Source organism: Sprattus sprattus, assembly GCF_963457725.1.
Source record: "Sprattus sprattus genome assembly, chromosome: 1".
In the NCBI taxonomy this organism is placed as follows: Eukaryota; Metazoa; Chordata; class Actinopteri; order Clupeiformes; family Clupeidae; genus Sprattus; species Sprattus sprattus.
Genome location: NC_137920.1, coordinates 78578087 through 78600969, shown reverse-complemented (window position 1 = coordinate 78600969; position 22883 = coordinate 78578087). Strand labels below are relative to the sequence as shown.

The following is a 22883-nucleotide window of genomic DNA, read 5'->3' as shown; positions in this document are numbered from 1 at the left end:
AAAAACAGAAAACCTCCCGGTATCCTATCTCACCACAGGAGCAGAAAGGAAACAGGGGAGAAGAAATTCTGTGGGCAACTGAAAGGGACAATTCTAAGACTGGGACCCAGACTCATAGTGTGCCAATATAACAAGTTGAAGTTTCCAAGTTATGCTGTTAAAAAAACGAGGCTACTCTACCATGAAAGTGTTAGAATATAATGTTAAAATGTGTTGAGCAAAAATCGTATTAAAGACTGTTTTTAATAATGTGCCAATACATCAACTATACAGCAAGCTTAGGTTTTATATTGCTTTCCTAATGAATAATGAGAGGATGACAGGAGCTGATGAATGCTTTTAGGTAGTTTCAGCTGACATTGTTGGTGCAGCTAAAGAAGGTATCAATTTCTGTTCAACAACAGGTTACCACAACAACTTGTGAGCTAAGATGGCTGTCATGGACAGACTCAGATTCTTCATACATTATCAGAAATCCGTACTGCAGTAAATCAAGAACTTGCCAAAAAAGAAAATTGAAATCATGAACAATTTCACTACAAAGTCAGGTAGGTAGAAATAATGCATAACATTTATATTGTCATGCACACAAAACACACCCTGTCACCTATTGTTGACATCCGAGACAAAAAGAAATGTGAGAGGAGTGAGAGAAACACCTCAAAAGTATATGAGGGCGGTCCTACTCTTCAAGACCCTTTGTGGATGAGTGAGAGAGTTGGAGGTTACTGGAGAGGTGATTTGGTAGAAAAAAACACATATAACTAAAGAACAAGTGTGCGAGATCAGTTTTGGTCAACATCATGAGCTACCTGTTAGCTGTGCCTCTCCTTGTTCTCGTTCTAGTCGTGGAGACTGGAGCTCAGGAGAACCAGCTTCTGCCCTTCACAGAGCACCTGGATGCAGATGCGATGGTCACCCTGAGATGGGGCTTTGACGAGATTGAAGGCAACATTACCTTTGAGCTGTGCATCAATACGACAGGGTGGATTGGCTTTGGGTTGAGTCCCAATGGGGACATGGTAGGAGCTGATATTGTCATCGGAGGAGTGAACTCAGACGGCATTTATTTTGGGGTATTTATAACTGAAATTATGCTCATGCTTTTTTTATCCTTCTATCTTTCATCATCCTCTTCGCTGGCCCTACATCCCCACTTCCTCTTCTCTATAGCTTCATTAATGATGGCCAACTACTAACATAGAACATTGTATGTGACAGTGTCCGTAAATCTGTGATTTAGTATAATCCTGCTTAATTCCCCTTGTCTCCCGTGGGGAAATGTTTGATGAATATTTGATTTCTGAATCCAGCGTATTCATAGATCTTCCAAAATCTTCTGATTGAATGAACCTTTGCAGGATTACCATGGTACTGGAAAAGTGAGGCCTCTTCTTGACGAGAAACAGAGCTACAGTCTGCTGTCGCTATCTGATGCTGACGGAAAGACCACCATGAGGTTCGAGAGGTCCATCAAGTCTTGTGACGTGGACGACCGTCCCATTACTGTGAGGCTCAAACACATCCAAACAATATCCATTTTCCCAGACAAGTTAGCTTCAGCTTGTGATATCTGCTAGTTGTTCAATTAAGTTTTTTAGAGTATATTAAAAGGTATTTTCTTTAGAGTATATTAAAAGGCAGGCATACAGTGCTGGGAATTATTCTCTCCACTGTGTCTAATATGCAAGGGACCGAGAATGCTTTTGTTACTCTTAAATTTGTATTGTAAATTTAACATTTTGAACAGTCAACTAGACATAAACAAAAACAGAAGAGTAAATAAAGGCAATTTTTACAGTTTATTGAAAATGAAACGAATATCAAATTAACAATAAAAATTGTCAGTCGATTATTGATAATATATGATAATATTATAACTTTATCTTTGGTAGGCTGCTTGAGTTGCAGAGCTGATAAACTGTTGAACCACGTGGCCTATTTATGGGCCACATCACATACATGGTTCACTTTAAAAGCTAGGCAAAGGAGCATTTATTGGAAGCACTCGTCGCAAAAATCATCCTCAACGGGATAGCGTGGGTGACATGAACTGCTTTTATCCAATATATCTGACTAACATTAATGATAATGATAATGATCAGATAGCTGATACTGCTGCGCCAACACAGTATCTTGATAAAGCCTACATTTGGGGATTCAAGTCTGTTTTAGAAGACACTGACATTGCATTCCTTTTGAAAGAGGAACAGAGACACGCTATCAAGGTATTTGTCGTTCTTCCTACGGGATCCGGTAAAAGTTAAATGTATCAGCTGGCCCAGAAGGTCACACTACGTTGCTCTGACTGGTTCTAGGTATATCCAATTGAGCGAAGAGGCATTTTTTTTCCCCCTGGTTCGTTGAAACACGCCCCATAATCACAGCCCAATGGAGCAGTATCACACTCATATTCTGACTAGAATTATGAGTATGACATCGTCAGGCTAATCGCAATTAAGAGATTGTAAGAGAGAAAATCAGTTTGCATGTAAAACAAATTTTGCTGATACAGCTAGCTGCAATAGGATATGCTTCTAATGGAGATTTATTTTTTTGTACAGACAAAGACAAAGGGCTCCCATAGCTACATGGTTCGAGGTCTGACCATAGAGCGTACATAACAGGCACAACGTCTCACTTACAAATGTTCAATGTGGTTCATTGTACAGGGAATGTAGCTGTATCAAATCAAGCTCTTTGAGAGTTGACTATGAAATGAGAGTTCAAGAGGGAGGGGGAAACAGGTTAGGAAAGTTGGTTTCGTTGATTTTGTTATGAAACGTTTCTAGGTAACTTGATGGCCCAGATAAACACGAAAGTTAGTTTCTCCTCCGTTAAATATACCTACCCTAACTAAGGCCTAGTCTCCACGAGCCCGTTAAATAAACCTACCCTAACTAAGGCCTAGTCTCCACGAGCCCGTTAAATAAACCTACCCTAACTAAGGCCTAGTCTCCACGAGCCTGGTTATTTTTGTAACCATGAACAGATGTTCCTGGTTGTATGTCCTGTCCGCAAGCAACCGCGCTTTTGGAACCCTGAAACCGTGGTTTTTTGAAACCGGAGTCCAGGGTGGGGTTTTCGGCCAGGGTTGGTTTCACCGGGTGCGTGTGGACACTGCAACCGTGATTGTTTTTCCCGTTTACGTCATAGCTGCGAGCCTGCTTCACTTCAGCACGCGCACAGCAATGACGTTAACGGGAAAAAAACAGCAGCGGTTAGCAGAAGTTGACGTGAGCTCTTTCAAAAATGAAGTGGATGTTGTTTATTGCCATGCTGTCGGCATTATGTGGTTGTCACACGCAGCTGCTGCACGCCATTGTTGTTTGTATTTGGTGATTTCTTTTCCTGGTATCTTTTCATTGGTTAAAACAGCCTTCCCATTTTACCTTACATCGCCACTTATGGTTGTGGCATGTGTATTACACGTGCATTGTGTCACTTGGTGGTGGCTTCCACGGTTGCGTGTGTACGGAGTATTTTTATTACACCACTCGCGTGGACGCGGAGCAAAACTCGGGTTTCAAAAATAACAGGGCTCGTGAAGCCATATTGTTATATTAAGCCATTACCTCTAAAACCTTTACCAAGAACTGACATTGTTCTTAGATACAGGGACAGTGGTAACCTCTAAAAAAGAGGTTTGTATTTGTATTTTAGGTGATAAATGATCTGTTCTTAGAACAATATTCAGAATAAGCCTAACCGTTAGCATTGACATTTTCATCTCAACACTTCGGCCACAATTTCCTTTGTCAAAATTCAATTCAATTACATTTTTATTTAGATAGGGCCAGAACAATAAAAAAAAAAATGCTTTCTTTCCTCAAACGTCTTCAGTGATCAGCTACACAGTATGTCATAGTTCCACAGAATCCCTTCGATCATTGCGGATAGAGAGTGCGGATAGAGAGTGCTCGTCTAAATGATAGGGCTATCTGTATTAGCTATCTGTATCAAATTGACAAAACTAGGGTCCATGTAAACGACCTCTTAGACTTGCCTAACCACATCTCCTCCCCACTTGATCTGCAGGAGCTTCCAGTCAAGCTGATCTATGCTTATGGGCTGACTGATGACATTGCCTACCACAGGGGGCGCCGAGGCACCAAAGAGCTGAATCTCCTGAAGTACATGCCCCGCTCCGTCCCCATCGACAGCCACTACTTTGACATGACCATGATGAATGTAAAACACTCCACTCAGAACTATTTTATTTGCACCCAAAGATATTAGAAACAGATTTGTGTTAGAACAGTGATTTGAACTGGACAATGAAATTTTTGCTTTTGTAGTTCACAGTTCCTGCTGAAGAAACTCATTATGGATGCAGGCTGATGAATGCTCCCACATTTGTTGAGAAACAACACATTTATCGGGTAGGCTGGACTTTGTATTTGAAATGAATAGATAGTACACGTAAAACAGGACATTCATTATTGTTAAAGTAATTTATTATGTAATTTACTCTGCTTCAAGTTATAAATAATGCTTATCAAAGGTTTTCTTGTCTATGCAACACACACAAACACACACACACACACACACACACACACACACACACACACACACAGCAAGTCTGGCTGCATAAAGTTAATACTAAAGAGGGAGGGTTTCTGAACTATTCAGATTCTATACTATTTAATGTTAACCTTTCTTTTAGCACGGGAATCTGAAATATTAGCCTACCATAGGGAGAAGGTTAAGGGTTTTAAGTTTAAACGGATTTTTCTGTTGAATATTTCATACGCAAACGAAACTGCCATTCAGTAAACCATAATCTGTGAGGTCAAGCAGGAATCCAAAGACAAGCAACATGTTGTACTCAAATAAAGACTCCGTTACTTTAGAAATGTTTCCTTTCTGTGGTTTTCTGAGACTGCCTGATTACTCTCACTGCCCCTAATCTAGATCCAGCCATTGATTGAGCATCTGGAACTCGTGCATCATTTGCTGCTCTACAAATGTCCACCACATGTGAACGACACCTTTCAGGAGGAATGCTTCACGAACCATATCCACCAACACTGCATACAAGTTGTAGCTGCATGGGGCGTTGGGGGAGAGGTGAGTTTCCTAGGAATAAAGCGTGAAAATGAACAAATGAGGGAAATGTAAGAGTTCAAGTGTGTTTATGGTACTACTGGTTCGTGCAGATGTCTCTCAATTAGCAAAAGGTATTGCTTTACGTTTTTACAACGACTGATGTGGAAATATTAATCCTTTTTTATCAAAGGACTTTGAGGTCCCAGAGAATGTGGGGATTCCTATTGGAGGAGATGAGGGAGACTGTGTGTATCGCCTTGAGATCCACTACAACAATCCAACCTTGACTGAAGGTATTATCCAGAACTGCTATAATTTCTGCATTATAAAACAGGGGTTAGATTCTAGATTTAGTATTTTGGACAATTTTGGTTTTGGTATGTGGGCTTACAATGTGGGATTACAATGTACAATGTTATGCCCCTCTTCAATAAAGTCTCACAAGCCTTTTCTTATGGATTATGAACAAACATAAGAGGTCCGAAGACATGAACTCCTTTACAAACCCTCTTTAAACACTTATAAGGACGCTCAAAAGACCGCAAATTCATTGAGAGAATATCCCATTCTCACCCGCGATTGTTTGGAGAGAATGTGCTAATTCCAGACAAATACTTTCATATTCATTTTCCACCACTTGTGAGTCATGGTGATATCATTCATTGAGTTCATATTGACGTGAATCAATCAATTGCACCCGTGAGTTTGATAGAATGAGCCCGGTCTGCTCATATACAAAAGTTAAACTTAACGTGGCGTTAACTTGTGGCCAGCACCATTGTATTGACAAGCATTGACATACACTCATGATGAGATTCTCTCGCCGTTTACCTCTCATCTTTGAATAATGTAACTCATAAACACATAGTTTTGAAGCCTGCCGCAGTCATTAAAAGATGTGTCAATAAACAAACTTTTGCGTCATGTGATCTGTATGTATTCATAACATCAAGCCTTTCGCCCACTACACTTTCATGCTCCGGTAAGTTTTTTTCCTTTGTCCTGCTGCAATAAATACGCTTACTTCACTCAAAATAAATCTACAGTTCTGGCGTCAATTTGCTTTGCAACACGCACAATCCTTAGGGAACCTTAAGGAACCGTAAATCAAAACTTGTCTAAAACAAGTCCCTTGTGTAAATTACGTGCTTACGGCCCTGCGTCTAAAACGAGCCTAAATCAGCCTTAAGATGTCACACTGATGTAAACTTCCCTCTCAGGTCGTGTGGACAACTCAGGTCTGCGGCTTCACTACACTCCCAAGCTCCGGGAGCATGATGCAGGTGTTCTGATGGCTGGTTTGGTTGTGCATGATTCGTATGGCATCCCACCCAATGCCTCGGCTTTTCACACATATGGTCTGTGTGACACATCCGTTATCCCACAGGTACTTTAATTGTCAGTCTGTTTGGGCACTAAGTGATATGTCTTGGTGAAATGTGCCATTCTTGTCTCAGTGAATAAAGTAGGTCACTAGAAGTTCAAATAATTTACATAAAACACAAAATTCTATATATTTTGATCATGCCTAAGTAGCAGATAATGGTCCTTAACTGAACCTCATGACTGAGTGACTTCATCCCTTTTTCTTGTGTGTGTGTGTGTGTGTGTGTGTGTTTTGCTCAGTCTGAAACAGGACCTGATCTCCAGGTGTTTGCAGTTGAACTGCACACTCACCTGGCTGGGCGGAAGGTTCGGGCGGGTCACTTCAGGTGAGAGAGAGAGAGGTGGAAATAGCTCTGAGTGGAGCTTGTTCCTGGATTACATGTGCAGGTTAAGTTAAGGTCACGTCTCATTTATCTCATCAGTCTCAAAAGAAAAAGAAAAAAATGTAACATTACAATTACAGTATAAAATGAAAGACTGAGAGTGTGAACGTAGAACGTGAAAGCACAATTGCAAATGAAAATCATTGTAAAAAGCTTAGGCCGGAAATCAACCTTACCTGAAGTATTGGTGAAAAAAACTATATGGATACTAATGGAAACAAAAATCTTACTGCAGCAATGAAAATAAAAAGATTTGTGTCTTGTGGGAATGACACGATTTTCAAATTTGTCAGCCTAGTTGTGAGGAGATATCTGTTCCATTTAATTTCAGGGATGGCAAACAGATTGGATTTATGGCCTTGGATGAGCACTACAACTTTGAATTTCAGCAGGCCAAAAACCTTGGCAAAACAAAAACTGTTAAAATGGTCTGTATCTACTATAAATTGTCTTGTAGAGTTGTATCATGTATGATTAGGATGGGATAGACCTGTATGAACAAGTTTTTCAGCTGTACGTAGGCCTGGAGTTTACAGGATGTGTGGTACGAAAATGTGTTCTGTGTGGGTAGGGCCTGGGTGTATAGAGTATACTTGAAACGTTGTTAAACTTTCTTATTGCAATACCAAGACTTGTAACTGCTGTTTGTAGATGAATATGACTGGCTTTAATTTACAGGGAGATTCTCTTGTGGTGGAGTGCACATATGATACCACTAATCGCACCGAAATGACATGGGTTAGTATGTATCGTGTTTCTATCGTGTTTTAACTCCCAGAGTTGAGAAACCTGAGGTGTCACACACACACACACTCACACACACACACACACACACACACACACACACACACACACACACACACACACACACACACTCACAAAAACACACACTCACACACACACACACACACACACACACACACACACACACACACACACACACACTCACAAACACATTCTTAGTGAAAAAGTGGACCATTCACCCATTCCAGTAGACAGTAGAGAGGAGAGAGTGGGGTAGACAGTGGGGTAGACCATTCACTGCTTTAAAATTCCACTACCGGAGTCACTTCTCTCATGAGACTCCCGCCTTTAAACTTCTTTCTCATGTCAGGGTGGCTTGGGCACAAGACAAGAGATGTGTCTGGCTTTCCTCTTCTACTATCCTGCTTCCAATCTAACCAACTGCTGGAGTTTACCTGAATCTGATTCCCTAATGACTATGCTGGGAGCATCAACCCCACTGTAAGATACAGACCTATGTCTTAAAAAGACCCCGTTTGCGAATATGCCTCACCAATCACTGTGGTTTTGTTTGAATGTAATGTCATGGAATTCCACAAGATCACCTGTTCCTCCTTTAATTTGACTTTCAGCTCACGTGGTGACTGGTGTTTATGTTGTTTCCACTGCTTTGTAGAGAAGCATATGTAAAGCTCACTCAGAAGACATGGGATGAAGAGGCAATCGTGGAGTATGAGAAGAACTTGAGAGATCTCCCTCAAATCACTCTTGTATCTGATAGAAATGTAAGTGAATCACAAATGACAATGTAATTAAGCCAAAATGCCAAATCTGTTGTCCAATGGAGAAGACCCAGAGGCCAAGGCTGTCTTGAAGACAGTGTCAACACAGTTGAACACAGACCGAACGCAAACCTCCAGAAAAAGCTCAAAACATGAAGCATATTCTAGAGTCATCAAAACAATTATTTCATATCACAGCATAGACAGATGATCTGAGTCATGAATTGTCTTTATCTTTATGTCTTTATATTGAGATACTGACCTCACTATCAGTGAGATACTCTGAATGCTTAGGTTTAAGTTGTGAAAGCACAAATGCAGGTTTACACACTCATGGGAACCTTTAATGAGACTTTCCTATTGAATGAGATACTCTTCCCTCTCTTATTTCGGTAGAGCAACTACTGGCTTAACATTAGCACTATCAGTGACATGATGAAGAGCCCAACACCCCACTGCGAGAGGACTCCACCAGGACCAGGAGCATCAAACAAGTCCAACATGGCCCAAATGTCTTGGATTGGGTTGCTGTTGGTGTGGGTGGTTGTCGTTAAGGATTGTTGTTAAGCAACATCCCAATTAGCAAACAAAGAGCTGTAATGTTGGTCCGATGTCTTAGGGAATTCCCACACCAAGCACCATTTAAATCAAGTATTTGTTTAGGTCAAATACTTCTGGTCATATGCACCGATACCTTTGTAATCTGATACTGACAACCTTTCTGTTTAAATTTGTTCATGAAGCAGTTGTTTTTGTAATCAGAAAATTAAGTTTATGATTAAGATAATATGATTTACAAAGAGATCATTTGTGTGGCTCACAATTACATATTACAATAAAATATTATTCACAGTTGCAGATGTGATTCTGTAATTCTGTATTAAAGTATGATGAGTTGTGTCTGGAGCTAGGCATGGTGCTGACCATCTCTCTGAAGAGAGTAAATGGGCTGATCCAGCAGTACTGTTTGTATAGTGCGTACTCCAAGGACAGTAAGACTTAGATCCATTGAATTTGAGCTCTTGTTGAAATTGTATTGAACTGTTTCTCCATAAGGTCATACAGTTACCAATAGTTGGGATGATGAGAGTCGGGCAGGTTTTAAGTAAGTAGAGCAGTCCCACCTGTAGTTAAAATATTGTACCACAAGAGGACACTAAAACTCTCTCAACCATCATAGACCACTTGTATAGTCTGACTGTGAGATGCAGTGTCTCCCTACCTTTTCATGTGATAGACGGTATTCAGTTAGCCTGTCTGTTGCTCTAGGGCAGACCTGCGGCCCCAGGGCCATTTGCGGACCCTTGGCTGTCCCAGACCGGCCCTCGCAGGTCAATGGTAAATTTGGAATCAAGTTTTAAAGTGAAAGTCCTCTCTATGGCAGAGGTGGTGTAGACACACACACTCTGAAATCCACCTCTGCATTTAACCCATCCAGTGAAGTGACACACAAACAGTAAAGTGATGTTTCACACTAACCCGGAGCAGTGGGCTGCCATTGGCGGCGCCCGGGGAGCAGTGATCGGGGTTAGGTGCCTTGCTCAAGGGCACCTCAGCCGTGGATGTGGGCATGGTTAGTCAGTTAAATACCTGTACAAATTCACTGCTGCAAAAAATGTACGACTGCTATCATTGGGAACAGGTTTAGTGCTTCTAATTCACATCTTTCATATCATTTTGCAAGTAGTTCGGTCATTTAAGGTAACTGAAATTCATTGAAACTTGAAGTCAGAAGGTGGGCAGAATTGAGTTCAGCCTATTGGACCGGCCCTCCACAACAGTCCCGCTATCTCATGTGGCCCCTTGGGGAAATGAATTGTCCACCCCTGATCTAGGGTCTACTGCTGCATTTCACCCACCAATTAACACCTAAATTGTGTCGCCGCTTGTTAACTGTCACAAATCCATCAACAATGCCTGTAGTGACACAATGTTGTCATGATGGCACAAATACGTTTTCAAACTGATAAAAGTTAAAAGATGGTACAGTCTGAGCATATACAATCTCCTTTTTCATTGCACTCTCAATGTAGGAGTAACTGTGGAAGGATGTTTGACAACTTTTTAGCTTTTCATTTTTTTTTGGTAACTAAATTGAAACGCAAATAACTGAACTAGTGTAGAATTACAGCTAAAAGCCTGACAGTTAAAATGAACATGTATGTAAAGTGTAAGGGAAAGTCATTTAAAGAAACAGGTGAATGCTCAATAAAGAGGAGGGTTGTTAGTGGGACAGACAAGCTGTAATAATGTTTATTCCCTTGGTGCATATGGAAATCTTCCGCTGCGCGTCGGGAATTATTTTTGTAGAATGACCTCCGGACAATACATTATCCCTTACATATTATGATATAACAGCTGAAACATTCTTGATATTTATATTTATGGGCCATTCTGCAACTACGGGCACTTTCAAGTCCCCAGGATGAAAATGAACTTTTTGATATTCTAACATGTCCAAGTCATTTAATACGTCAAAACACCCCTTTTTGGGGTGTCCCTGGACAATACAAATCCATGACTAAACATTTTAAAAGGGCTTATTCAATGAAAAAAAAATGTTTAAAAAATGTATTCTATTTAAGAAAAATATACTTTTAATCATACTAAAGTTCTTTTTTTACCTAATAACATTATTCATAAGATTTTTTAATTAAAATACACCTGTCCCTTCCTTTTGAGTCCCTACCGCAACACTTATGAAATGCCATAGAACAACATATTTCCCCAAGCCAATCAAATCTAGTTTCCATGGAAATAGAAGCCTTCAGGAAACCACACCGCACATGGTTTGATTTCCAACAATCTGTGTCCCAAAATTTGGAGAAATCAAGGTAAATATCATAACTCCCTCTGTAGCACTTATTGTGTGTCCTTACCGGGCAGCCTAGTAATTCTGTATTTTGCATAACATTTTCAAAATAAATTAATATTAAAATGTAACTAGTGTTTATCAGTTTGGGTGAGAAATAGCTAACAGAGCAGACCTAGCTAGGTTTCATTTTTCTGCAATATTAGCTTAAATGTCCTTACCGCAGCATGTCCTTACCGCAGCACTTTGCAGCACTTCTGCCAGGAACTCTACTTTTAGGGTGCTTAGATGAAATATGTTTTAATTTTTGATGAAACTATTTGATAATAGATGACTGATATATCAATATATATACATTATATTATTTTTGATATAAGTAAATAATTTCAGTGCATTGTGAAAAAGGTGTTTCTATTTTTTTGCCTTTACCGCCGATATATCAACAGAAATATTATTATATCACATTTTCTACCCCAGATGAAACCTACATCAACAGAAAGGTCAATGAAAAGTAGAAAAAAATGAAAAACAATCCAGAAAAACATGAAGAGTGTCTAAAGAAGGAAATAGAACGTTACAAAAAAAGAAGGGAAAGTGGTCAACTGAAGATTGTCTCACAGATGACAAAGAAAGAGGTTAATCTGAAAAGAAGACAGTTGAAAGTAAGTAAAAGAAAACAGAGGGCACAACGTAAAGCAGTTGAGGCCACAGAGAAGTTTGCCGCTACTAACACGCCACCTGAATCCCCAGAGCAGGTCTTGCCTATCTTGGCTGAGAATTATCGCCAAAATCTTAATGGTAGGCCTTTTTCACCAAATATGGTTGGCCAATCTGTTCAGAAGAGAGGGCGCAGAAAAGTACTTGTCTAATCTAATCTCATGGCGTAACATTATTCCACTCATGCTCTGTTAAAACTTACAAGATGTCTTTACCGCAACAAGATGTCCTTACCGCAACAATGCATTAGTCTTTTATAATAATTATTATTTATCTATTTTTATTCATAAAAATATTTTTAAAGTTATTGAAAAGGTAGTGTACATATTGGAGTAATATTATAAAAAAGAAATTTGTCATTATATCATTTTTTGTGAATATGTGTTCAATTGACATTTGTGTTAACCGTCTGAGTCTCCTCCTGGTACACAGAAACTCATAAAATGTTGCATTTTAACATGTTTTTTAAATTCACTGAGTATGATTATAAATTAGAATGGATTGCACTGAATACAAAACTGATGATTTAAAAAATATATATATATAGAAAAACTCATAAATGTACTGTTCTAGCTCTGTTGCGGTAAGAAAAAAAAATTAAGAAAACATTTAGAAAACCATTAAAAATATACATTTTCAAAACTAAAATCTTCGCGACTTGTTCTTAATATGTGTACTTACATGTGTGTTTGACATGCTGTGATGGTTGAAATTAAATTTCATAAAGGTTTATTTTCCTCAGTCTGGGAATTCAAAAGTGCCCATAGTTGCAGAAAGGCCCTTATACAGTTTTGCCATTTTGCAATTGATATTTATATATTATTTATATTAACTTGATAGTTTTGGCATCCATACACTTGGGCAAGTCTTACCTCGGACATGGACCTGAATCATAGATCTGAGTGTCTGAAAAAATATCAAAACTAAACTACTACTAACTAAGCTTGCTTACTACTACATTTTTTCTATCAGGCAAATTCTTAGACAGCCCCGGAGCCAGGATAAGGGCTTCAGGACAGAGGTTCGGCAGAATCATGCGGTGGTTAATGTTTACGCTGAGGTCCAGGCACCCATGGCAGTGTCCTCTCTCCAAACTGGGCAACAGGCAGCCGCTACCGCCGATACTTTCCGCTAAAATGGTAAGAATGCTTTTGCATCCGATCTCTTGCAGAGCTCGCTAATGTTTGTTAGCCTCCTGCAGCCGAGGCGAACTCATGTCTAAATGAGGGGCTCTAATCTCGTCAGGTTACTAAGTAACCGTTACTTGACTTGGCAGTGAGACTTTTCCATCCACATGCAAGGACGGAATGTCGGCTAGAAAACTGCCAGTCGTGCACTGTACAAGTGACGTCCACCTTGAGATTATTTGTATCAAAAACAGTCTTCGTCAACTGAAACGGTCAGCCCATTTAGCCTGCTACACACTGCAATGAACTCCATTCACATTAGGAACCTTGCCGTTTTCAACTTCTTCATTGAGCCTCTCGTGTGTGCTTCTAGTCAAGCGAATCGACAGAAAGCTTGCTCGGATAGAGTCGGAAGTGAGAAACAATTATATTTTTGAGTAAAACGAAGGCGGCTGCACTTGCGTTATCTTGTGTGCCATCTAGTGGCTGTATCGGAAACTGCCATGCATTGTCATCAACTTTTGTAATACATGGATGGAATTTAACTGTCAGGCATTTACTAAACAGAATAACAAAACAATGGTCTGATGGTGACAGTATCTGTGTGTCTATGGTATGTTCCCATGTGTAGGTTACATTTTTCTCTTTGTGTGTGAATGTGTCTCGGTGTGAATGTGTGTGTGTGTGTGTGTGTGTCTGTGTGTCTGTGTGTGTGTGTGTCTGAGGCCATGGACTCCCACTGGCTATCCCCGGCGGAGCGTGAGCAGCTGCTGCTGGAGCTGAAGGCTACCGGCTGGGTGGAGATGGAGGAGAGAGACGCCATCTACAAGGAGCTCACCTTCAAGACCTTCAACCAGGTCAGACACACACACACACACACACACACACACACACACACATAGAGACATACACACACACACACACACACACACACACACTAGGACATTCACACACACACACACACAAACACATAGACAGACATACACACACACACACATACACATAGAGAGACATACACACACACACATACACACACACTAGGACATACACACACACACACACACACGCACCAGCACACACACATTTATAACCAGTACACACACTTTATAACCAGCACACACACATTTATAAGTAGCACACACACATTCATAACCAGCACACACACATTCATTACCAGGTCACAGCGCGGTCAGATGAGCACCCCTATCACAACCCATACAGCACTATAGTCTACCACACCCATAAACATGAACCATAAACATTTACCATACTGTACTATACTATACTATACTATACTATTCTATTCTATTCTATACTATACTATATTATACTATACTATACTATTCTATTTCTATTTCTATTCTTTACTATACTATACTATACACCACACTCATAAACATGACCACCAGATTAACCATACTATACTATACTATGTAAGGGATGATGTATTGTCCGGAGGTCATTATCCAAAAAGAAATCCAGACGGGGCGAACAGCACCCCGACGCGCAGCGGACAATACATTATCCCGCTTTTTATACGGTTACTTGCCAAAAACGATAGAAGACATTCCTCCAACATACCTCTTTTTAATGATTTAGTTGCCGTTTCATGATTCCCGTTTGGAAATAAATAGTTCTTCAAGCAAATAGAAATTTGAAGTTGCTGGTGTTGCGTAGCAACTCATTACTTGCTGACTTCAAATTACCATGAGTGTACAGAGTAACTGTACAGTCACAGACAAGGCAAGGTGTTTTTAAAAAAAAAAAAAGGGTGGAATCTCTGAATACGGTTTAGTTCAGGGTACCCGCTACTCCTGTGGACTAATGCTGGGAAACAGGCAGAGAGGTTTGTTAAGGGTTTAGGGCTCCAAAATACAGTTTTCTTGTCCACCACTAGATGGCACTGCTGTACCATGCTGAAGCGGAGTGGCAGTTGTGTGGCGTTTAAGAAGTTCCATACAAGAGCTCATGCTGATGTAGGAAGCAGAGCCTGAAACACTGATACATTTCATTCTTTTTTGTTTTGAAGCTCCATTACATTGAACATTGTCTCAAGATGCGTTACGGAGCTGAGGGACCAAGCCTCTGAGAGTCGGCTCATAGTTCCTTACGGAGCTGAGGGCCCCAGCCTCTGAGAGCAGGCTCATAGTTCCTTACGGAGCTGAGGGCCCCAGCCTCTGAGAGCAGGCTCATAGTTCCTTACGGAGCTGAGGGCCCCAGCCTCTGAGAGCAGGCTCATAGTTAGATGCGTTACGGAGCTGAGGGCCCCAGCCTCTGAGAGCAGGCTCATAGTTAGATGCCTTACGTAGCTGAGGGCCCCAGCCTCTGAGAGTCGGCTCATAGTTCCTTACGGAGCTGAGGGACCAAGCCTCTGAGAGTCGGCTCATAGTTCCTTACGGAGCTGAGGGCCCCAGCCTCTGAGAGCAGGCTCATAGTTCCTTACGAAGCTGAGGGACCAAGCCTCTGAGAGTAGTCGGCTCATAGTTCCTTTTAACAGGAAGAGCACTTAGGCAGAACTTTAACCACATGTGCCAAACTACCAAAAGTAGGCCAATCATTGCTTGCCACGCTGTCATCCAAATAGATAGCCACAAATACCAGGCTCTTCTACTGAATCAGACCAATACCAGGCTCTTCTACTGAACCAGACCAATACCAGGCTCTTCTACTGAATCAGACCAATACCAGGCTCTTCTACTGAACCAGACCAATACCAGGCTCTTCTACTGAACCAGACCAATACCAGGCTCTTCTACTGAACCAGACCAATACCAGGCTCTTCTACTGAACCAGACCAATACCAGACTCTTCTACTGAACCAGACCAATACCAGGCTCTTCTACTGAATCAGACCAATACCAGGCTCTTCTACTGAATCAGACCAATACCAGGCTCTTCTACTGAACCAGACCAATACCAGGCTCTTCTACTGAATCAGACCAATACCAGGCTCTTCTACTGAACCAGACCAATACCAGGCTCTTCTACTGAACCAGACCAAGCTTTTGACATTGTTGCTAACCCAGGCACGTATCACTACACCTGCACATAGAAACACACACACACCTGAAGTCACGTATCACTACACCTGCACATAGAAACACACACACCTGAAGTCATGTATCACTACACCTGCACATAGAAACACACACACACCTGAAGTCACGTATCACTACACCTGCACATAGAAACACACACACCTGAAGTCATGTATCACTACACCTGCACATAGAAACACACACACACCTGAGGTCACGTATCACTACACCTGTTCATAGAAACACACACACACCTGAGGTCACGTATCACTACACCTGCACATAGAAACACACACACACCTGAGGTCACGTATCACTACACCTGTTCATAGAAACACACACACACCTGAGGTCACGTATCACTACACCTGCACATAGAAACACACACACACCTGAGGTCACGTATCACTACACCTGTTCATAGAAACACACACACACCTGAGGTCACGTATCACTACACCTGCACATAGAAACACACACACACCTGAGGTCACGTATCACTACAGCTCTCCATAGAAACACACACACACCTAAGGTCACGTATCACTACACCTGCACATAGAAACACACCTAAGGTCACGTATCACTACACCTGCACATAGAAACACACACACCTGGCAGGATGGCACCAACCAGCAGTAGGACTGGATGGCTACCCTGGTAACCAGCAGTAGGACTGGATGGCTACCGTGGTAACCAGCAGTAGGACTGGATGGCTACCGTGGTAACCAGCAGTAGGACTGGATGGCTACCGTGGTAACCAGCAGTAGGACTGGATGGCTACCGTGGTAACCAGCAGTAGGACTGGATGGCTACCGTGGTAACCAGCAGTAGGACTATATGATGACAGTGACCCTATGACAGCATGCTGTGGTCGGTCTGTTTGGGTCTGTGGCTGGACTGCTAGAGCAAAGGTGCCATCATCACCGTGGTTACGGGGTCGGTCCCCACCGTGGTCATGGGTAAGGTCATCACCTTGGTTACGGGGTCGGTCCCCACCGTGGTCATGGGTAAGGTCATCACCTTGGTTACGGGGTCGATCCCCACCGTGGTCATGGGTAAGGTCATCACCTTGGTTACGGGGTCGGTCCCCACCGTGGTCATGGGTAAGGTCATCACCTTGGTTACGGGGTCGGTCCCCACCGTGGTCATGGGTAAGGTCATCACCGTGGTTACGGGGTCGGTCCCCACCGTGGTCATGGGTAAGGTCATCACCTTGGTTACGGGGTCGGTCCCCACCGTGGTCATGGGTAAGGTCATCACCTTGGTTACGGGGTCGATCCCCACCGTGGTCATGGGTAAGGTCATCACCTTGGTTACGGGGTCGGTCCCCACCGTGGTCATGGGTAAGGTCATCACCTTGGTTACGGGGTCGGTACCCACCGTGGTCATGGGTAAGGTCATCACCTTGGTTACGGGGTCGGTACCCACCGTGGTCATGGGGCCGGTCCCCAGGAGACACACATGCTGATGAGAACCCTCTAATCAAGTACACGTGTGTGTCTGTGCTGTGTGTGTGTGGTGTGTGGTGTGTGGTGTGTGTGGTGTGTGTGTGTGATGTGTGTGTGGACAAAAGCGTCTGCTAGATGAAGAAACGTTAACGCATATTTCACAGCTCATGATCCCCCCCCCCCCCCCCCCCCCACACACACGTTTTTTTTTTATTTTACAGGAATTAGGAACAGATTTATTTGTGCGTCTAGTAAAGACAGTAGATTTTAGAATATGTTGAATTAATTAATTAATTAATTTAAAGGCACAATATGCAACAATTATGCTTCAGGATTAGGGTTAGGATAAGCAGTTTAACCTTAAAATAACAGCTTAAAAAAAATTGGGGCGCTACAATGACTTTTAATATGGAGAATTGCGTCCGTGCCATTGCCATACCAGGGTCGATAGGCATATAACTGCGTTCTGTAGTCTTGCCTGCCGATGCCCTCCGACCTGACTTTGATTACCTTCTGCCTATCTAGTAAGTAGATTATTTGCCGTCTTGCTTAGTCTTGTGTTGCACATGATTGATGTTTGACTGTGTAAGGACAGTCATTGAGTAATTAGTTTGTCATAATGTCAAAGTCAGCACATTTCAAGAGATTTCGTTAGTTTAAGCTGCTAGCATACCTTTAGCGAATAGCTATTAATCCTTAATGCACCTTTAAGAGTACGTTTCCAGATGCTCAAGGCAAGCTATGTCATTAATGGTTGGACTTTTGTCACCAATCCTCTTTCATGGTGGACTACCGTAAGAGAGCGCTCCTGTTGAACACCAGGCCACAGAAAGCAACATTACAGAATTATGCCAGTGTTTTGCTCTGAGACTGTGTGTGTGTGTGTGTGTGTGTGTGTGTGTGTGTGTGTGTGTGTGTGTGTGTGTGTGTGTGTGTGTGTGTGTGTGTGTGTGTATCGCTGAAATAATGAAGAAAATAAGTGTGTTGACATTGGTGACTTTTGAATGGTGATATGATTGTCGTTGTGACTCTTCAGCTGGATGTCAGTCAGGCGTGTGTGTGTGTGTGTGTGTTTATGGGACTTTCATTTGGGAGCGTTTGAGGCCCTTATTTTTGTGGTCCACAGGGGAGTGGTGTGTGTGTGTGAAGGGATTTGTTCCGCAAGGATCAGCAGAGACACAGGCTGCTCTATTACGACCAAAAACACACAGATATGTGTGTGTGTGTGTGTGTGTGTGTGTGTGTGCTGATGGGATACAGGTGCAGGTCCCTCTACCTACCCTGTTTGTGTGTCTCGATATATGTGCAATTATTTTTTGTCTATTTGTGTATGTGTGTGTGTTTTTGTCGGTGTGTGTGTGTGTGTGTGTGTGTGCACTATCGCATGTATGTCCATGTGCCTTTGTGCTTTGTATGTTTGTAAGGGAGGCTTTGTGTGTGTGTGTGTGTGTGTGTGTGTGTGTGTGTGTGAGTGTGAGAGAAGGTCACTTGAGTTTTTATCCAGACATCAGAATCTCACTTGTGGAAGGAGGTGAATTACACTGGTCCCTGCAGAGTACAGTCAAGCAGTTAGACACACACACACACACACACACACACACACACACACACACACACACACACACACACACACAGCAAACGGCCAGATAATGTTCACAGTTGTGAGGGGATCCAGATGAACCATGTTTTGTATGAGACACATAGACACTCACGCACACACACACACACACACACACACACACACACACACACACACACACACACACCTGCTGTGGCCTATTAGTAGACAGCAGATTTCTAAATGTCTTTCTCTCTCCTGATTGGCTAATGTGAGTGTCGGGACTCAAAGGGTATCCTAATGCAGTATTCTCAGGACTGTGTGTGTGTGTGTGTGTGTGTGTGTGTGTGTGTGTCTGCGTGCGTGTGTGTGTGTGTGTGTGTGTGTGTGTGTGTGTGTGTTTGTCTGTGTGTGTGTGTGTGTGTGTGTGTGTGTGTGTGTGTGTGTGTGCGAGCCTCTGACGTGCAGCCTCTTTACACTTTTCTGAGTGTGTGTATCATCGACGACCCCCTCCGCACACACACACACACACACACACACACACACACACACTCTCTCACCCCCTCCTCTCCACTCCCCCCAGCTGTCGAGTCCCATTAGCGTGACAAACAGCAGAGGCCTCTGTGGCAGGCGGGGGGGGCGGGGGGGGAAGGGGGACTTTCGATCAGAATTATTTCTTTCACAAACAATCAGATTGGTTAAAATGTTACATGTGCCGCAGAAACCGCTAACTACCCCATCACTCCCGGCCAGCCCTCTCTTCTCCGCTCCGCTCGGCTACGCTCGTCTTTTCTTCACGTACCACGGTCTCTTTCATGCTTTTTGTTTGTGTATCACTGGTGCGGTGGGGGGGGGGGGGTGGGGGGGGCTCACATTTTTCCAATTTCATATCTCACCCCCCCCCAACCCCTCCCCACCCCACCCCGCCCCGCCCTGCCTTGAGGTTGGGGTTTGGCTGGGTTGTGCTATGTTCCTTAGCAGAGAAGGAGAGAAGCAATGCTACGTTCCTGAACTAGACGCCATATCTGGGGTTGCAAGGCGTGACGTGGCGTGACTTGTCCTCTGGAGCCTATAGGCACAGGTGTGGCACAGGTGTGGGACTGCGTGGGGTATCCTCTATAGGCGCAGGTGTGTGACTGCGTGACGTATCCTCTCAGGTGTGGGACTGCGTGACGTGTCCTCTGGAGCCTATAAGCACAGGTGTGGGACAGGTGTGGGACTGCGTGAGGTACGGCCCCAGATGGAACCCCCCTCTGTGTTCTTACCTTCTGTCAACCGAAGACTTAAGATGTGGCGCTTCATAAACCAAGTGAGCGATCAGTCAAACCAGGGAAATACCTTGTGCTTGAATTCTCATCAAATATGTCAAGTTTAAGTTCACACTGATGATTAGGCCTATGTTGTCTAAAAAAACCAATACATTAATATAATGTCATGAGAACAGCAAAATATCACACCACTCAACATGAACAGGATTTAAGGAGACTTCTCCATGCTTTAGCGGGTTTCAGCATCTGTAGGTTGGCAGGACTTCTGTCAAGGTCAGTCAATGTCAGTATTGCCTGCCATTTCTACAGACTTCAACATAGAGTCAAGAGTTTGTTAAGAGTCATTGAAGCTTTTCCTTCTGAACATGCTGTTTATCAAAGGACGGTTTTTATGAAGAACGCTCGCTGGAGTGTATTTCAAAAAAGTCTTTCTTGTGCACTAAAATAACTTTTATTCTACTGTACTCTATTCATGTTCATGTAAAAACACATTAGGCCTAGTTCATGGATTTAAATGGAGACCTTGGCAATTGTGATATAAGCATTTGATATAAACATAATAAATAATGATAAATAATCAAATTGAATGAAGACCTATGTAAGTGTACACATTTAATATAGACCTGTGTCAGTGTAGGGACACACTTACATACGCACGCATACACACATACACACACACACATATACACATACACATACATACACACACTCACACTTGCACGCCCACACACACACACATACACACACACACATACACATACACATACACACACACACACACACTCACACTTGCACGCCCACACACACACACACACACACTTTTTTCTCTCTCTCATTTTCTTTTCTCTCCTCCACTCCTCTCCTCTCCTCCTCTCCTCTCCTCCACTCCTCTCTCCTCTCCTCTCTCCTCTCCTCCACTCCTCTCTCCTCTCCTCCTCTCCTCTCCTCCACTCCTCTCTCCTCTCCTCTCTCCTCTCCTCCACTCCTCTCTCCTCTCCTCCACTCCTCTCTCCTCTCCTCTCCTCCACTCCTCTCTCCTCTCCTCCACTCCTCTCTCCTCTCCTCCTCTCCTCTCTCCTCTCCTCCACTCCTCTCTCCTCTCCTCCTCTCCTCTCCTCCACTCCTCTCTCCTCTCCTCTCTCCTCTCCTCCACTCCTCTCTCCTCTCCTCCACTCCTCTCTCCTCTCCTCTCCTCCACTCCTCTCTCCTCTCCTCCACTCCTCTCTCCTCTCCTCCACTCCTCTCTCCTCTCCTCTCCTCCACTCCTCTCTCCTCTCCTCTCCTCCTCTCCTCTCTCCTCTCCTCCACTCCACTCCTCTCTCCTCTCCTCCACTCCTCTCTCCTCTCCTCCAATCCACTTCTCTCCTTCTCTCCTTTTCCCCTCACCTCCTTCCCCTGGATTGTTTATGCTAAATGTGTGTGTGTGTGTGTGTGTGTGTGTGTGTGTGTGTGTGTGTGTGTGTGTGTGTGTGTGTGTGTGTGTGTGTGTGTGTGTGTGTGTGGATTGGGAGGGAGTTGTATGATGATACTTGTGTTAGTGAGTGTTGTCTATATCTGTGCGTGTGTTGTGTATTTGTGTGTGTGTGTGTGTGTGTGTGTGTGTGTGTGTGTCTGTGTGTGTTTTTTTTTGTGTATGTGTGTGTGGATTGGGAGGGAGTTGTATGGTGATAATTGTGTTAGTGAGTGTGTTGTGTATATCTGTGCGTGTGTTGTGTATTTGAGTGTGTGTGTGTGTGTGTGTGTGTGTGTTTGTGTGTGTGTGGATTGGGAGGGAGTTGAATGATGATGAGTGTGTTGTGTATATCTGTGCGTGTGTTGTGTATTTGTGTGTGTGCGTGTGTGTGTGTGTGTGTGTGTGTGTGTGCGTGTGTGTGTGTGTGGTGAGGTTCCTGGCATGGTGGTTGTGCATCCCTAATCTTCTCTCAATCGCCTGCCCAAACCAATCTGTAAATAAATATGCGTGTGTGTACGTGTCTGCGCATTTCTGTGTGTACACGTGCGTGTGTGTGTGTGTGTGTGTGTGTGTGTGTGTCTGAGCTTGGCCACAGCCGAGGAGGGTACTCCACTCCGATGTCAGAGCGCCTCATCCAGCATTTTATGACAATCACGCCGTAATCACCCATAATGCTCCTCTCAGACGGGGGGGGGGGTCCAACGAGTGGTTCTGATTAGTCCAGCCCTGAGTCTGTGCAGTGTCACAGTAAATTACCTTAGACTGACAGGACAGCGTGTGTGTGTGTGTGTGTGTGTGTGTGTGTGGGTGTGTGTGGAGGGGGGAAACCAGGGCTTGCCAGAAACACTCTTCCAGGTTCAGTCTCACCTGTGTGGGTGTTATGTTAATGAAGTTTGATCTCTACTATCTGACCCTGTGTGTCAGAGCGGAACCCGTCCCTGTTCCTGTCTCGTTTCCCTCCCCGCCGAAGACAGAGTGAACACACACACACACACACACACACACACACACACACACACACACACACTCAGGGTTGCGGGGTGTGTTCCTACTGGATCCGTCCGTATTCACTGAAAACGAAATCCCAACAGACTTTGATTGAGCAAAAGGGAATC

At 43.2% G+C, this 22883-nt stretch overlaps 2 protein-coding genes across 2 annotated transcripts in view; both read left to right on the top strand.

Moving 5' to 3' along the window:
- Positions 1 to 523: 523 nt before the first annotated feature.
- On the top strand, positions 524 to 9347 carry LOC308371945 (DBH-like monooxygenase protein 2 homolog; the record flags this gene model as incomplete). Its single annotated transcript, XM_080847006.1, has 15 exons — positions 524 to 548; positions 847 to 1076; positions 1362 to 1508; positions 4039 to 4191; positions 4299 to 4382; positions 4915 to 5070; positions 5240 to 5342; positions 6270 to 6436; positions 6676 to 6761; positions 7150 to 7246; positions 7497 to 7556; positions 7933 to 8063; positions 8239 to 8347; positions 8741 to 8878; positions 9231 to 9347. 15 exons carry the CDS (start codon positions 524 to 526, stop codon positions 9345 to 9347), a joined length of 1803 nt encoding a protein of 600 aa, XP_080703132.1.
- Positions 9348 to 12906: 3559 nt separating this feature from the next.
- Positions 12907 to 22883, top strand: part of LOC308379557 (pterin-4-alpha-carbinolamine dehydratase 2) — a 15009-nt gene continuing 5032 nt past the window's right edge. Inside the window, exons 1-2 of the mRNA XM_080856746.1 lie at positions 12907 to 13012; positions 13726 to 13857. Coding sequence (XP_080712872.1) covers positions 12908 to 13012; positions 13726 to 13857 — 237 coding nt within the window. The 5' untranslated portion in view covers position 12907. The remainder of the gene's footprint in view (positions 13013 to 13725; positions 13858 to 22883) is intronic.